At 27.0% G+C, this 17,587-nt stretch overlaps 1 protein-coding gene across 6 annotated transcripts in view; it reads left to right on the forward strand.

Moving 5' to 3' along the window:
* The window catches only part of LOC142327259 (membrane-associated tyrosine- and threonine-specific cdc2-inhibitory kinase-like), a 44,058-nt gene that overhangs the window by 2,572 nt on the left and 23,899 nt on the right, over positions 1 to 17,587 (forward strand). For 3 of the 6 annotated variants that reach the window (XM_075370110.1, XM_075370112.1, XM_075370114.1), the window contains exon 2: positions 7,272 to 10,689. The exons of 1 other annotated variant lie outside the window; for it this stretch is intronic. In XM_075370110.1, the coding sequence (XP_075226225.1) occupies positions 7,561 to 8,994 (1,434 nt within the window). In that variant the 5' untranslated portion in view covers positions 7,272 to 7,560 and the 3' untranslated portion in view covers positions 8,995 to 10,689. Of the gene's footprint in view, positions 1 to 1,494; positions 1,754 to 2,354; positions 2,540 to 7,271; positions 10,690 to 17,587 lie in introns of those variants that run through there. 2 more of the 6 variants (XM_075370111.1, XM_075370113.1) reach the window with 2 other exon arrangements.

Below are 17,587 nucleotides of genomic sequence, written 5' to 3' on the forward strand. Positions count from 1 at the left end.
AACATTGTTATAAAACTTTAAGTTGTAATATTTTGCATAATGTTAATTTGGGATCCTTCATTACAATTAAACAATTCTGGTTTATTAATAAACTCAAATTACACACTGAATCTGATCTGAACCATGTGCTAAAAAAAATGTGCATTGTTCATATATGGAACTGTTCATACACATGCTGAAGAGAAAAATATATTATGATTAAAGATAAAAGATAAGTAATTACTAAATAAGTATGAATTATTTAGTAATTCATACTAAGTATGAATTATTTAGTAATTCATACTAATTTTATACTAATTGTATAGTCATACTAAAAGTATATTCATACTAATTGCAACCTATTTTTGCACTTTGAAGTAATACACAGTGCAAAAATAGGTTGCAATAGAACCAATAATGTGTAAGCCTAGTAATGAAACACAGAACTCCTGACAGTTGCTGTATAAAGTGTTATGCTTTGTCTGATGTATTATCTTTGAAAAAGTCATGTTTAATGAAACTACCTAAGTAAGTCATTGGTACTTACGTATTAACGCCACCGCAGCTACAGCTTTATTTAAAATTGAGTATTTATTTTATTGAGTCTTTATTAATTTTAAGAAATGCTTATTTATATTTAATTATTTTATAAATATAATTTAACCAAACTTAACCTACGTTCGCTAACCTTGACTAATTAACACCGTAATTTTTTGAGTACTTATTTAATAAATTCAGCAATTATTGTTATTTAAATAATAAATAATTGCAATATTAAAATTAATGAAGAGACTGTTTTGAATCTATGTTAAACTCTATATCGGCCCATTTTCCACCGAAATCTGATTGACTACTTTGTTTTTAAATAAAGCTGTAGCTGCGGTGGTGTTAATACGTAACTATCAAGTCATCATTCTTTTTTAATACAAGAAAGTATCTCTTAAAGAACTATTTGGTCCAATTCCCATGTTCCATTCTGAAGTTACAATGTTATAAAGTATATAAAATATTAGAAAGTTTTAGATGATTAATTTTTCAATCTGTTTTGCTAAAAAAAAATAATCTTTATATGAGTAATATAGGAGTGTATAAAATGTATGTTAAAATGCTTGTATTTTTAAAAAAAACAGTCTTTTATAAATGTTTGTAAAAATTGGTTTTTCATATTGTGACAAAAGTCTCTTTGTACGTTGTTATTAGTTCAAACCTCTCAAAATAACAAGAAAAGTTAACTAGTTATTGCACTTGCTGTAATATAATACATTATAGTAACATATTTCATAGATGCAGCTAAACGGACTATAATTGAAATTTTTCTCTTCACACAGTTTAACAGTGCTAACTTCTTCAGCCCGAGAATCCATTTGAAGTGTCCAAAAAAACCATAAGCTGGTTGCTTGACCAATTAAAAAAAATAAAGAAATTTATCCACTTGTTTCCTACATGTTTCAGGACATAAAAACTATTTTTTTTAATTTTTTTATTTAAGCAGTTTGGTGGCCATTTTTGTTACAGTGCACACCCCTATTTTTGCGATTGTAAGGGTTTATGGAAAAAGTCAGCTAAAAAACTATTGGTCCTGGAAGGATGAAACAAAAAGCAATTTAATCATATTTTCCCAAGATAAAAGATTGGTCCAGTGGTTTATTTACCTATTTTTTTCTTTCTATGAGAAATTACCAAGTTGAACATGAAAAATGGTGAAATTCCACTTTTGATAATTTTTATCAAGAGGCAAGGATGGCATACACAGTTTGAATTATTTCTTTTATATGTAGGTATATGTTAGTAGTTTTACCATAAATAATATTGATAGTGGTATACTTACTCCTAAATTTTTATGAATTTTTGAAAACTAATTTTTTTTACAAATTCAAAAAAAAAGAGTCTTCAAATCTGATGGGGCTGGTGACAAAAATCTCAAATTTGCACAACTTGCATGTTTTTATAGATGTTTATGGCAAATAAAAACTTTCTTGCAACTCTTATTGTACTAATAAAAAAAGTTATAACTTCTCAAAAATCATTAAAAAACCTGTTAAAAGCAATACCATTTTGACTCGCTAAATAAGTGCTACAAGGGGGACTGGGTTTCTTGTCTTCGCACTTTACATTTCTTATATTTAGCCCTATGTTGTTGAAGTTGACGTTTTCATTATTTTTAAAATTATTAATGTTAGGTAATAAGGTCATAATTTAATGATAACTTAACCAATCGGCCATCTTTATAAGCTCTAACCCATTTTTGAACCATTTCATCACTCATGATGTTTTCTCCATACACTTCACTGGTCTGACGATGAATTTCTACTGCTTTCACGCCTTTAGCACTAAGAAAACGAATCACACCATGTATTTCACAGTCTGTGTCTTGATCAGCAGAGGAATATTACTCACAAACGTAGATACAGTCGAATGTTTCCGTAATGGCGTCTTTGGCTTGCCAACAGATGTGGGTACATAGTGTGCATGTGTGGAATGCCGACTGCAGCGTAGCAACGGCAGAATTTCAAGACCGTACTTTCATTAAAACATGCCTCGTAATAATTACACCCACAATGTACGTAAGAAAAAAATTGTTAGGAAATTCCTTAAGTATGTAATTGAATAATGTGTTCAGCTGCAACAAAGATGTGCACAAATATGTAAAATCACTTCTCTTGTATTTCATCCTCATACAATTAATCAAACATATTATTTACAATAGATGAACTTATTGTCTTGGACAAAGACTTCTAATACAGTCTACACTGTCATAATAACAGAGCATGCACTGAACTTGTCGTTGACTCTAATAACATAATAATAAACAAATTCATACAAACATGATTATGTACAATAGATTCAAAATTCATACATAAACATAATGAATTTAAAACTGCCAAAATTTGATAAAAATAATATTTGAATAAACAAATCCAAGAGATAAAATGTATTATTTGATTGGATACTTAAGGAATTACACCGTAACACCAAATTTTTGTAGCCAATTTAATAATAGTAGTACTCTCATTACAATTTAGTAATTTTTTGGCTCAAATGTTTTAAGTATGGTACAGGTAAAGCCTGAAAAAAATAAAAAAATAAATATAGTCTAACAGCTCTTCAGTTACTTCAGTTAACATGTGGCATGGAAATACTGGTAAAGTTTACTTCTTGCTTGATATGAGAAGTAGAGACAGATTTGAGTGCTATTATATGATAAATTAATGCTTGTGCCTGTGCTGCAAATTGTGTATTGTTATTTTATAGTTGCTCCCTGTCATATCCTTGAAACCTACTTTTGCTTCTTTACACTAGCATTTTCATTAAATGTTAAAGTGGGTTTCTGTAGTTAATTTTGGTTAGATTATATTTGTTCTTTTTAATAAAATTTTTTATGAGATTAAAGAAAATTTTTAGACATTGTATTTTTAAATTTTGTACAAAAGTTAACTTTTTAGAGATATTATAGTGTAATGATGCCTGTGATAAAACATAAATGCTCTAAGAGAAATCAATCCAAAAACAAAAGTATTGAAATTACGAAAAAGGTATTTCATATTATTTATTTTTAAAGTTATCAAAAGTTATTTCAAATTAAGTAGAGGGTTGGTTTGGAAAGTACATGAAAATGTTTTCTTTTAATTTTTGTTTTTAAAGGTGAATTTTAAATATTTTCTTTTTTTTAAGATATATGAACTATTTCTCTGTAACTTTGTTTATATTTGTTTAGCGCGATATATTTTAGTTTTTACTACATTTGTTTTTAATTTTATATATTTTCAATAAAACATTCAGTACATAAGCATTATTATATACATTTTTGTATATGTTAAGTATTTTATAATGTATTTTTCTGAATGATAGTGTTTGATGTTGAGATTTATATTTGTTTGTGAATTGTTCTTTGTGCTGAGAGTACATAGATGTTTTGATAAACAAATTTCTACTATTTTTGGTGGTCTGAATATTTTGAAATTAGATTTTAGTGGGATGTTTATTTATGATATTGTTTTGTTCATATTCAGCTGTGAAGTGTAATTTTTTTTTGTATTTTGTTGTGCTTGTTAAGAATTGGTATCATGTTGCATTTATACATCAAAGATGTTGCATTTATACTATCATCTATATTGTAATATCTTAACTTTTTTAACATATTGTAAACTAAGTTTAAAGTTAGGAATAATATATTATATTATGATTATTCTTTTTTTTTTCTTAAGCTGTTGCCTCAGTAATCTTTTGTTATTATTGTTCAGTTAAGTTTTTAGTAGTTCCACTAACCCACCGGGTTGGCCTAGTGGTGAACGTGCTTCCCAAATCAGCTGATTTGGAAGTCGAGAGTTCCAGCGTTGAAGTCCTGGTAAAGGCAGTTACTTTTATACCAATTTGAATACTAGGTCATACCGGTTTGGATACCGGTTTCTTTGATGGTTGGGTTTCAATTAACCACACATCTCAGGAATGGTCGAACTGAGACTTTACAAGATTACATATCATTTACACTCATACATATCATCCTCATTCATTCTCTGAAGTAATACCTGAATGGTAATTCCTGGAGGCTTAACAGGAAAAAGAAAAGTAGTTCCACTAATTTATCACATAGGTGTAGTAGTCTGGTAGAAAAAATGGATTTTGTAGTCAAGTAAGAATATAATAATAATAATAAAAATTTCCTTTTTGTGCTTAATCAGTTGCTGTTTTATTTAATCTTTGAATACTTGGAATAATTTAGGTAAGCATTTTTTTGATTTTATTAGCGTGGACTTATCTTACATAGTTACAACTTGCTCTGCTCTTAAGATGAAATGTTTTAATCTGTATTTAAAAGCGTTTGTTGCATTATACTGTTTTAATTTTATTCATTAATTATGTTGTAAGTTAAATATTACTTGATGTAATAATTCTTATAATATTAACATAATAATTAAAAAATTGTTATAAAATATTTTATTTTAATTTCCTTAAATAATTGATATGGAATTTATAATAATCTCATTTTTTGTGCTTGGATTGATTTGTCTTTAATAGATTTTTACTTCCTTCAGGCATATTTATTATAAAACACAATCTTTAAAAAAAAACACCTTATACTTTGAATTCAAATGAAAACTTTAAATGCTTTAAACATTAAAAACTTGAAAAACTTTTAAACATTCAGAAAGAGTATGGACACTCACTAAAACACTCACACAAATACTATAATGTATCCAAATTAATGTACCCAAATTAATTACACAGTTTAATGGTGCCACAAGTATATCTAGAAAAAAACAGTTTCAAAATTATGGAGAGCCAGCCCACACAAGTTGTAGATTATGCCTTCGTAATGGTTGTTTGAAATAGAGATAGAATCATTTATAACATTGCATCATAGCACTTAAATCCATTTTACCTTCTCATTTCATTTTCAGCAAAAGTTGGAATTTACTTACCTCCTTCCACCAAGATGCTGAGCTATGCTAATATTTGAAGAGTGCTAGAATATTTTTTTCAAATGTTATAGCTCCAGCTAGGCCATATCTAAAATATAATTGCCAATCTACAGGGCAGAGTAGTAGTGTTTCAGCCTTTCATCAGGAGGTCCCAGGTTTGAATTCCGGTCAGGCATGGCATTTTTCACATGCTACAAAAAATTCATTATCATCAATCTGTAACTGTAAGTGGGCATAAGCCTGTTGTTACCTTACTGTGTAAATAAATGAATGCGTAATCTCCAAAAGTGGATTAAATTGTTCAGAATACTGTTTTATAGGTGTATCAAATTTGGGATCTTTCAGTTAAAGCAATTAAAAAGTAATTAAGGAAACCTTAGCAAATGCGATTGACATTCAATTTTATTTATATATGTAGTAGAAGATTCAGTTGTGTTGACTTGTAGATGAAGTTAAAAGTACTTTGTTATATCATCAAACATTCCAGTTAATATATATTCACATCTAGGATTACAGTTTATGTTGTTTCTTGAAATACATTTGTTATGATGTATCAGTTTAATAAATTGATAACTTATTTAAGTTTATGAAAAGTAACGTAAAAAGTTTTTTTTTTTAATTTGCTACTCAAAGGATTAAACTTAAAATTAAATAATTATTTTTTTGTCATTTTATGAGAATAAAATTGCTTTGGAAGCAATTATTTATGTTTATTTAAATTTATGCTTTTCTTAATAAAGTGTAATCCTGTTGTAAATAAGTTCCCCCTCTCTCTCCTTTTTTAATTGGTTAAACTGCAGTATACATTAATGTCAAATAATATAATAATTAAACAGTTGTTCATGTTTCATGAATTGCATTAGAGTTACTCATTTCAACTCACTTCATGTTTTTGTCTTAGGTTAAACACATGAATGCATATTTATTTATGAGAGATGTTCAAAAAATAATATTAGTTTTCAGTTTTCATTTATTTGATATCAAATACAACAATCTGTGAAAATATGAAATTACAATATACCTTTTTTCACTTAACAACATAATTTCTGAAATTGGATCAGCATTTGTCCTAAATTTCTCAAGAATATTTTAACTTATTTTCACTTGTTCATTAGAAAAAAAATCCTCTGAGATGTACTTTTAGCTTTCTGAATAAATGAGTCAGTTTCTGGGTGGGGGGGGGGGGAGATCAGGCTGTTCATTGGACAGATGAGTAATGATTTCCCTCTAGTATAATTTCAAATAGAGACTGTAGTTTTTGCTACTTTTAGGCATACATTATTATTTTGGAAAATAATTTCTTGTGAAAGTCTGCCAGTGTACTTGTTTTCGAGTGCCATTAAAAAGGATTCTGAGAGTTTATTTTTAATAATCTTCATTCGTTGGTCCAAAGAATTCAAGAAGAATATAACACCTGAATGAAATATATTTCCCATTGTTGATAAGAAGCAGTCTTCTAATGATTTATGGCTCATCCAATATATATGACTGACCATTATTAAACAGTTCACAACAGTGACACAAATTTCTGATATCCATGACATTTAGTAGTCTTATATTTGCAGTAACTTTCATGAATTTAATGTAGTTTTATTTTTTTGTCCACAAAAAATTATTGTATGCAACCTGTTAAATATAAATCAGCAAGGACTCGCTCATTTCAATATGTTGTCATTAGACTGAAAACTTGCACTGAGACCGGTGTGACATTTGACACAGAAGGAGGCTTGAGGAATATTCATTGTTGTAGATTTGAAACTGTTGTTACTTTTTGAACATCCATCGTATTAATGCTAATATTTACAGTTATTATTTTTTATTTTTTTATTTTTGAGTTATTACCTAAAGAATTTTATAAATTTCTTTTTTCAGAATCAGTTGTGTTAACACTCGATTTGGATTTGAGCACCATGTACAATGACCAGTATACTGCAGTTTATCCAGTCCAGTTGATTGTGTTGGAATCGAGTGAAATAATATACAGTTTATAATATTAGAAGATGGGAAACAGTTTTTTAAGTGAACATTTCAGTAATATTTTTTATTATTATTTTCGTTATCTTTACAATGACTGTTGTTTTAGTATTTTTAATTCTAATATTTATCACAGAAACATAGTTTTATCAAGAATAGAATTGATAAAATAAAAAATATTTTACATATGTTATTTGATTGTAGAAATATCCTAATGTCTGAACAACAGCCTATTTTATCATCATCGTCACAGTTTAATGGATCATACTTGGAGGAGAGTGGAATATTTTTGGGTACAAAACAAAATCAACCTGTTACTCACTCATTAAAGCCTCCAAGAATCATATCAAAAACTTTCAATAGTTCTACACCTTTATATCATTTACCAAGATGTATTGCTGGTATTGAACATTTTTCTGGTATTTTTCCAAGTCCGTTGTATAGTGAACGATGTGAACAGACATATTTAAATCAGTGTTTTGATATTCTTTATAAAGTAGGTGAAGGCTCATTTGGGACTGTTTTTAAAGTTAGAAGTAAGGAAGATAATAATTTATATGCAGTAAAAGTATTTAAAGAACCGTTTAGAAACCGTGCCCATCGAGCGTCATTATTAGAAGAAGTTAGACGTCATGAGCAGCTGTCAAAACATCCAAATATAGTAACCCTTTATCAAGCATGGGAAGATGAAGGATATTTATATATTTTATTAGAATTATGCGAGACAAGTTTGGATCTCTACACTCAAGCTCATCATAATATTAGTGAAAGTATGGTTTGGGATATCTTATTTGATACGTTGTCGGCTGTGAAATATATACATGATCTTAATTTAATTCATATGGATATAAAATTAGAAAATATTTTGCTTGCAAATGATGGTACATTTAAATTGAGTGATTTCGGATTAGTTATAGATGCGACACGTTCATCTGGAAATAAAGAAGCATTAGAAGGCGATCCAAAGTATCTAGCTCCTGAAGTTATGAATGGTAAATTTACACAGGCTGCTGATATATTCAGCTTAGGTATCGCTATGTTAGAAGTTGCTGGTGATTTAGTTTTACCCGGTTGTGGGGAAGCTTGGCATCATCTGCGACAAGGAAAAATTCCTCAACAACAAACAGCAAAATTGTCTCCTGAATTAATAGAAATCATTGTAGGAATGATGCAGCCGGATCCATCTTTGCGACTTACTGCTGGTATAATATTAAAAACACCTTTATTGCAGAGAAAACGTAGGTTAAGAAGACTTAGACGTGTATTTAAAAGGATAAAAAATTTTAGTAGACGAATGCTTTATTTAAGTATGTATCCATTCCGTAAATTATTGGTACTTTGGAGGAAATTAAAATCAATTTTTTTAAGTAAAAAAAATATTAATAAATGTACAGATTCTCCCATAACTTCACCCTGTTTAGATGTAAGATATTCTGGTATTGGACATTCAACCCCTATCTGTAATGGTGATATTGATATATTAAATTTGAGCTCAATAAGTCACAGTAGTTTTTCTTTTAATAATAGTAATATAAAGTCACGTGAAAGATCAAGAATGTTAGGTCAGAAAAGATTGTTTGCTAAAAGAAAATTGTGTTACAATTTTTCAGATTCAGAATAAATTTTTATAATGTTTTAATACTTGTTATTAGTAAAAAAAAATTTTATTCACTTTTGTATATGTAATTTGTTATATAATTATGATATAAATTGTATATTTTTAAGATATAGAGATAATGATAATTTTGTATATTATATAATAAAATGAGAAAAAATCTATACATTATAAGTTACAAGATCTTTAATTCTGATTTGTTTATTTTTATTACAGTTTTCATATTTGTCAACTTTTTTCATTTTAATGGAAGATTCTAAAAAGTAGTTTATTTACTATTTTTTAGATGTGTGTTCTGATTCATAATAATTTTGCATAATCTTTTTAGTAATAAAATTCACTCTTGTGAAATCTTTATTTTTACCTGATTTATGTTGAAAATAATAATAAGTTGGTGCAGTGCTGCCTACATATGTTAATTAATTTTTTTAGTGGTAGTATCTCATCATATGTAAAGCACAATAATTTACTGTGATACATGCTGTACTATCGACAGTTTTGTTTGACTTTATTACAAAAAAAAGTTTATAGCATTTTCAAAATGTTAATTTAAAAGAGTTGGCAAGTATGAGTTTTACTGTAGTTTATATTTTTTTTATTTTTAATGGAACCTTCTAACTTATATTTTAAATGCATTATCAAACGCACCATTAGTAATATTTGATGGCTTTTGTGTTAAGATATTCTGTAAAACCCTGTTTATCTGGATAAAATTGAACCAAGTAATTTTAATATGTGATAAATCTGAAAAATCTATTACTTTCTAGAATACACATTTGTTTTTTGTTAAAAAAATTGCAGCAGACTTCCTCTTCAGTTAAATTTATTTTAATATGTTTTGTTAATAATATATTTTAACTATTCTGAAAAAGTGTACAAATTTTCAACTATTTCAGTTATTTTTCTTGAACCACTTTAATGAATTACTATTTTCATGCAGAAAATTATACGTTTTTGTTTGTGTTTTCAATAGTAATATCTGATTAGTTGATTTAAAAAATAATAATAATGCTGTGTTTATTTTTGTTATTTGTTTTTCAAAACAGGATAGAAAACCATAAAAAAATTTATATGTGGAAGAAAGGAATCCAAATAAACAGGGTTTCATGAAAGGATTAGACATTTCAAATTATTCTTACTTTATTTAAAAAGGTTTTTCAAAGATAATTACGTTTTTCTGTTAAAGAGTCTATTTGTTGCATTTTAGTGTTGGTTTAGTGTTATACTTTGCACTGATACAATTTATTTAGTTTTTCATATATATATATTTTTTCCATTTATATTTTAATTTCACTATACATTTAAAAATATATATTTATTGAATGAAAATACACATTGTAGTGTATCTTTAGATGCAAAAAAGTTACTATATTATGATAATTGGTTTTTAATTTTAAGACTGCTACACGTTGACGAATAGTCGCATAATTTTCATTAGACTTTATTATATGTGATGCCTTAAATGATGTATTACCATTAGTTATATTTACTTCATTGCTTCTTTTTTCTGTTTATTTTTCTCTTATATATTTATAGAATTTTTTAATCATGAAGCAACTTAAATCTTCCATTGAGGTGCCTTTATTATACATTTAGTTATTTTTATTATTTTAAAAAAAGAAAAAAGATTAATTGTATAGTGTTATTTAAAAATGTTCGTAGGTAATAAAGAGTAAAGTTATTTGTTAATACAGTGTTTTTCTTTTTTTTTTTACTTTCTGACAGATTTTATTTTGTTAATGTTGGAGAATTGTATGTGGTGTAACACATATTTTTAATGTTTTCAATTGATATAATTATAGTTATATTTTTTCTTGAATACTTTTCATTCAAGTGAAACATCTGGTTGTATAATTAGAATGAATTTTTAGACATTGAAGTAACAGTGAAGTTGTGTGTATGAATTTCCTTCATTATTGATTTAAAGAAGGAAAAAAATGGAATTTTTCTGTCTTGGAATATCATACCAGGTTACTATATAAAATTGAGTCCCTGTATATTTATGGAAAATGCATGTCTGAGGTTATAATATTTAAGAAAAAATAATCAAATGTTAAAGTAATATATTTGATAGTAGATTTTTTGTTTTGGTTGAAAGCTATTTTTCGCTATAATGAGATATTTGCAAACATATAATTTTTATTAATTGTATTCTTGGGATCTTTTTTTATATCCAATGACATTTAATTAATTATCGTCAATCAGATCGTTTTCTGTATGTTCTTTAAATTTTTTTCTGCTCTCATCATCACATGTTTATCAATTCATTGATCTGATGAAATCTGATGATCTGATGAAAATTATACATGTACAGAATAAATATTTTTGTAGGAAAGATGTTAGTGAGCTGAACTATTAAATTTCCCACTACAACAGTTTTCCCTCTCATAGGGAAGTAAAAAAATAGATTTCTGTCATTTCATTAGAACAGCTTTCCCACTCAAAGGATTATTAAAAAAAAAAAAAACAATTTTATATTCACAATTTCTTATTTGCAAGTTCTATCAAGTTATTGCAGTGTTAATTTTGTTCAATGTTAGTTTTTACTGTAATCATACATCCTATAAATCTGATTTCATTTAATTTAGGACTGTGGTGCACTGTTCTAATTAGCTCCCTCTAACTTACACCCATTTTATTTTTATCATTTTTTAATAAAGTTAACTCTTTATACTTAGTATAGAAAATGTAATAATAACTACCCTGCAAAAGCTTATTTTATAATAGTTCTGAATAGTAGTTCATAATTGTTAAATGCTATGAATCACTGTTTTTAAAATAAATGTCTGTATTCACAATCTTATACTGTTCTGTAATCTTAATATCAAAATTATTTGTCCTTAAGTGAGCTTTGTAAAAATCATTCTCTGAGGTGTCAGTTTGTTTTGTATTTTATTAATTTTACGATTGATAAATTTTTTAACTGCATTGTGTCAGTAAAATAATTTTATTAATAAATTACAAATCTTATCTTCTAACACTATTATTATTTATGTTTTTATTATTAGGCACTTTTCTCACGTACAAATGCAAGTATTACAAATTATGAATTAATAGTCAAGTTTGTGAAATAAGTATGCAAATTTTAAAATTAGCATGACTAGCTAGTTTAATTTAAAAAGTTTTCTTTTGTTTTTAGTTTTATTATTTGTGATATTTTTATAGTAAAAGATCGTGTATTGATATTCTTGATAAAGTAATAGTGTTCAATATTATAATGCTTTGATGAAAAACATAAAACTGTAGTTAGCATTTTAAGCTTAATTTTTTATTGATTAGCCAATGTAATCTGTTTGGCCAAAATCTGACTTTTATTTGTGTTGATAAATAGAAGAAATTAGTAAAAATTCTATTTTAGTTAGTAGTGTTGAGTAGGTTTTGGATTGTTTGAGTCAGCTGTTGTACATGAATATCCTTTATTATAACAGTTTGTTTATTCTGAAATATAAATTTCTCTTGTTGTATTTACTTCATTCTCTGTACTGTTGTCTGTAGGTATAAGGTAATGTAGCTGTTTTTTATTTCAAAATAATTGTTATTTCTGATTATGTTGAAAAAATTTTAGGTTAAAGTTAATTTTGTATGTATGCTTGCTATAGTAAAACAAAATTAAGTACATTTTTTAAAGGTTTTATATTGAAAATCAAAATTAATATATGAAAAGAATCTCATTAACTAACATGTGTAAACAAAGCAAAAATATATATTTAAAATAAAAAAAAGTTAAAAAAACTTACAGTTGTTTTGTAGCATTAATTACAAAACAGAAAAAAAAATTGCCAGTTGTAGTAATGTATAACCAATTTTATCTAAAATGGTCAGCAGCAAAAAAAAACGTTATAATGTCTATGTTCAAAATTTTATGAATTATCTATTCTCCAGTCCATGCTACATTTTCAATACTACAAGATTTTTCTTTGTTAAATCAGCAATAAAGATGCTACTGAAATTAATTGCAAATGATGAAAAACAGTTTGAAAGCATCAAAAGTAGTTTTTCAATCTCCAATGTAGACTTTTCAATTAGAGATAAAAATAAATTATTATTTTTCGTAACTGCTTATTAATTTTACAATTCTCTTCATTCTGGGTTTGCTGCAATTTTGAAAAATGATGTGAAATGTAGCTACATTATTCTAGAGGTGAGTTAATTTTTTTTAGAATGAACTGTATAATTGTAAAAATGGTGCTATATGTTTTTTGGTAGAAACCGCTGTTTCTAACTAATGTAAATACATATGAACTTTTATGAATCCCTGTTAGCTGTTACAGAAAGCTTACAAAGTACTAATATTAAATAGTTAAACTTAAAAGTTGTTTGTTATTGCAAACCTCTTTTAGTTTTTAATATCATTGTTGAGGTCTGGGTTTTAGCTAATGAATAAATAGTGCATTAATAATAACTATATTTATTATTAATAATAAAAGGAAATAAACTACATTGCTGTGTTGTATTCGGAACATCCGTGCTATATGGCGATTAAAACTAGTCTGTGTAGTGTCGAGACATCACCTGACTCAACACTAGTACATACATTAACCAACAGATGTCGTCACTTGGCCTATTATAGGAATAGTAAAAGTATCACGTACTCGACACCGCTCCTTACTTTTGCTATTTGCAATTTTACACTTTTTTCAACCAAATTTTTTACGTTAAACAATTTTTAACAATTTCCTACATTTTTCAAACATAGCTTTACTTACACAAACTCTTTGTAAATATATTAACAATATTATTCTGAGTTTCAAGTTTAATTGTATCAATAATTCCTTTTTCATAATTTTCATTCACATAATGATATTGCACTAATATGTGTTTTGAGTTTTTCATGAAATTTCCATATTTTGCTATTACTAATACTTCTGAATTATCTTCAAATATTTTTACACGCTTTAACTTTTACTTTAAAAGTTCCTTTTAACATATCAATTACAAAATTAATATCAGTTACCACCTCTGATAAAGCCATGTATTCAGCAAATGTCGAAGACTTTGTCACAGAATTTTGCTTATGAGATCTCCAGTAAATTACATCATTAAATAATCTAATTACATAATTAATCACTAGCTGACTTTCTGTCAACATTATCACCGACCCAATCGTCGTCTACATGCTCAGTTATATTTACTTCTTATTGTAGATTAATTTTAGATCTTTAGTTTTGAATAAATATTTCAAAATTCTAAGAGCATATTTATAATGAGTGTAATTGTATCCACTTTGGAATATTGATAAATAATTTTTAAAAAATTAAACAATTCAACAAAAAGCTATATCAGTTCTATTTTCTATACTATAACTGTCCAATTAAATTTCTGTATTTAATACTTTCATCAATCTTAGTTACTTCATCTAATTTGTAAATCTAATTTCTGAACTTTATCATAAAGTTTTGCATTCTCCAGATTGTATTTTCTAGCTAAAGAATCAATATATTTTTCTTGACTAAAGTCTTACTTACATTTACCATATGTTTCATATTAAATCTTTCGGATAATTGGTTTTTTAATGCATCAATCTTTTCTTTATTTTGACAGCAGATCAACAAGTAATAATGTGTATATATATATATTGATTCGTTATCATCATATTTTGCATAGACAGTAATCATAATTACTTCTTACAAAACCTGTTTTGTTCATAAAATTATTAAAGTATTCCTACAATGCTCTTGGACTTTCTTTTAATCCATTTAATGCTTTTATTAATTTACAAATTCTCTTAGTTTTATCTTCATAACTTCTTGGTTATTTTATATACACTTCTGAATTAACTCTTACGTTTAAAAATGCAGTTTCTACATCCATTTGCTCAATTTTTAAAATCATCTGACAACAGTATGACAATAAAATTTTCAAAGTTTGGGTTTTTGCATCTCGAGAATATATATCATCAATTTGTTCTTTTTGTTGAAAACCCCGTACTACTAATCTAGCTTTTTAACTGTGATCTGATATTCTAGTATTTACCTACTTTACTTCCAAAACTTTATTATGTACATTCTTAACTAATTTCCAAGTATTGTTTTTCTTTAAACGTTGAATTTCTCTAATCATTCCTTTCATTCAGAAATCTTTTTCATTATTACCCATCTCCTCGGATTGGAGTATCAGTTCTACTATAATTAGCATAAATATTTGTGTTATAAACATAATAATCATCAAATCTCTTTGGAGGTTTTCTTGTTCTTTCAGATCTACGCAATACGTTTTTATTTTTAGATTCAGATTTTTCAATAGTTTGGTTTTCATCTGTACTTTTAAAGCTATCATTCAATAATGATTCATTATCTGAATTATTACTATGTTCTCTATTAGAACTTCCATTATATACAGATTATCATCTTTTAATCCTATACATTCTTCATTCTTTTCAACAATCTCAACATTTCTAGCAACTATAATTCTACCATAAGTACTTGTGGTAGATTATTATAAGTACTTTATATAACCTACTTTTGTACCAAATTCAAATATCTGCTTTTTTATCTCATTTGGATTTTCTTTTGTCTGGAATTCTTACAAAAACTACTTCCATATAAATGTAAATTTGAAACATCTGGTTTCTTTCCAAAAAATATTTCATATGGTGTTTTTCTTTCTATTGTGTTAGCTAAAGTACAATTTATTAAGTAAGTAACTGCACAAACAAATTCATGCCAATATCTTATGAGAAGCTGTGCTTCATCCAATTAACAACTTGATAAATTCATAATTGTTCTATTAAACCTTTCTGCTGTTCCATTTAATTCATGTACATAAGCAGGGCAGTTATTAATTAATTATTCCTTTTTCTTTAGCAAAATTATAAATTGTACTATTCAAATATTCCTTGCCATTATTCATCTTAAAACTTTAATTCTTTTATCAGTTATATTTTCTGTTTCATTTATAAATTCAATGAAACAACTGCAAACTTCTGCTTTTAATTTCATTGTATATACTTTAGCTGTTTTATTATAATCATCAGTAAATGATGTGAAATATTTTTTTCCTTTATATCCTGTTGTACTGAAAGGTCCACAGACATCTGTGTGTACAATTTCCAATATATCTCCTGCTTTGCTTCTGTTATTTTTTTCTGTAAATCTTACATTTCATAACCTCATTTTCTAACTCATTAGGAATTCCTTAATAATTGATTTTCGCATCAAGTATTTAAAATTTACATGGCCTAGTAATTTATGCCATTTCTCCTTTTTATTCATATTTTCAACTTTTCTATTAGCAATGTTCACATATGATTCCTCTGATTTTAAATTGCTTTTCATAATGTATAATCCTTTTTCTTTGAAAGCTGAAGCTGTAATATGATTATTGTTATTCAAAATTTTAGTTATTTCCCCTTTGGAAATAATGATATTGTTCTCAGTTATTTTATTATAACTGATTAAATTCAAATGCATATTTTTTACATAAAAAACATTTTTCATTTTTACTTTATGTTGTTTTACCATAGACATTAAAATACTCACCATTTTCCAACTGTAGTAGCTTTAACAATCTTCTAAATAAATATTAATAGATTTTTTTTCAATAAAACCCAATTTTCAAAATACTTTTCATCATTAATTATATGATCAGTGCATTCACTGTTGAGCAACCATTTTATTTCATTCAAATTCGAATTACTTAGCTTACTATTATTCACCGCATAGTAGTCAACTGTTGTGACCCAAGTGCTGCTCTCCTCATTTCTTTGTCCTTGTTCGACCCGTTGAGAATTCCCCTATTGCCAATTCCTTTGTTGCTGACTGCTTGAGTTACCACATCCTTTCATATTGCTACCTCTTTTGGCTCCACATCCATTTGCTGCTCGCCATCTTTCACTGCTTTCAGCTGCTTGGCTGCCATATTTGCAATTCCTTTTCAAATGACCAATTTTTCCACACTTGAAACATGTTCTTCCTTCCTCGTTTCTATTAACCATAAATGCGTTGTATTTGCTTTCTTTATATTCTTTCTCCTTGATGTTTTAATTTGCCATCTGTATTTTGCTCTTTACATCACCTTTTCTTATCACCAATATAACTTATGACTCTGGCAATGTATTTAACATATAGTTAAATTTTTCTTTCTCTGTCACTATCGCACCAGCACTTACTCATTTACAGCCTTCTCAAAATCAGAGAAAAATGATGCTGAGTCTCTGTAATTTTAAGCTTCACTTTTTCCAATCTATTTCTGTAAACTATTTGCAGTGCCGTAGAATCTTTTAAATATAAACTATCAAATTTCTCGATTATGTAGTATATTGCTATCTTGCACACAAATTCTAACTATTTATTTGAAATTGCACTGTGGATATAATTCATTGCTTTTAGATCTTTATCGTTCCATTCATCTTCGTCTAGTGCCCTTTTACTTCTTATTATAACTTCATCACATTTCTTGAATCGTAAAAATAATAATATTATTCTTTTCCATCAACAATTGGAATAGTGATATCCTTGTTTGGACATTTTGCTCTCCAGTACATTCTCTTTCTGTTAAGACTCGATGTACTTTTTCAAAACACACTCACTTTCTTTGTTCTGGCTACAGCAACTAATTTTTCCCTACAGTACAAGACAAAATTCAGCTTTCTCCACACTCT

The sequence above is a fragment of the Lycorma delicatula genome, chromosome 7 (genome assembly GCF_047948215.1).
Source record: "Lycorma delicatula isolate Av1 chromosome 7, ASM4794821v1, whole genome shotgun sequence".
Classification (NCBI taxonomy): domain Eukaryota; kingdom Metazoa; phylum Arthropoda; class Insecta; order Hemiptera; family Fulgoridae; genus Lycorma; species Lycorma delicatula.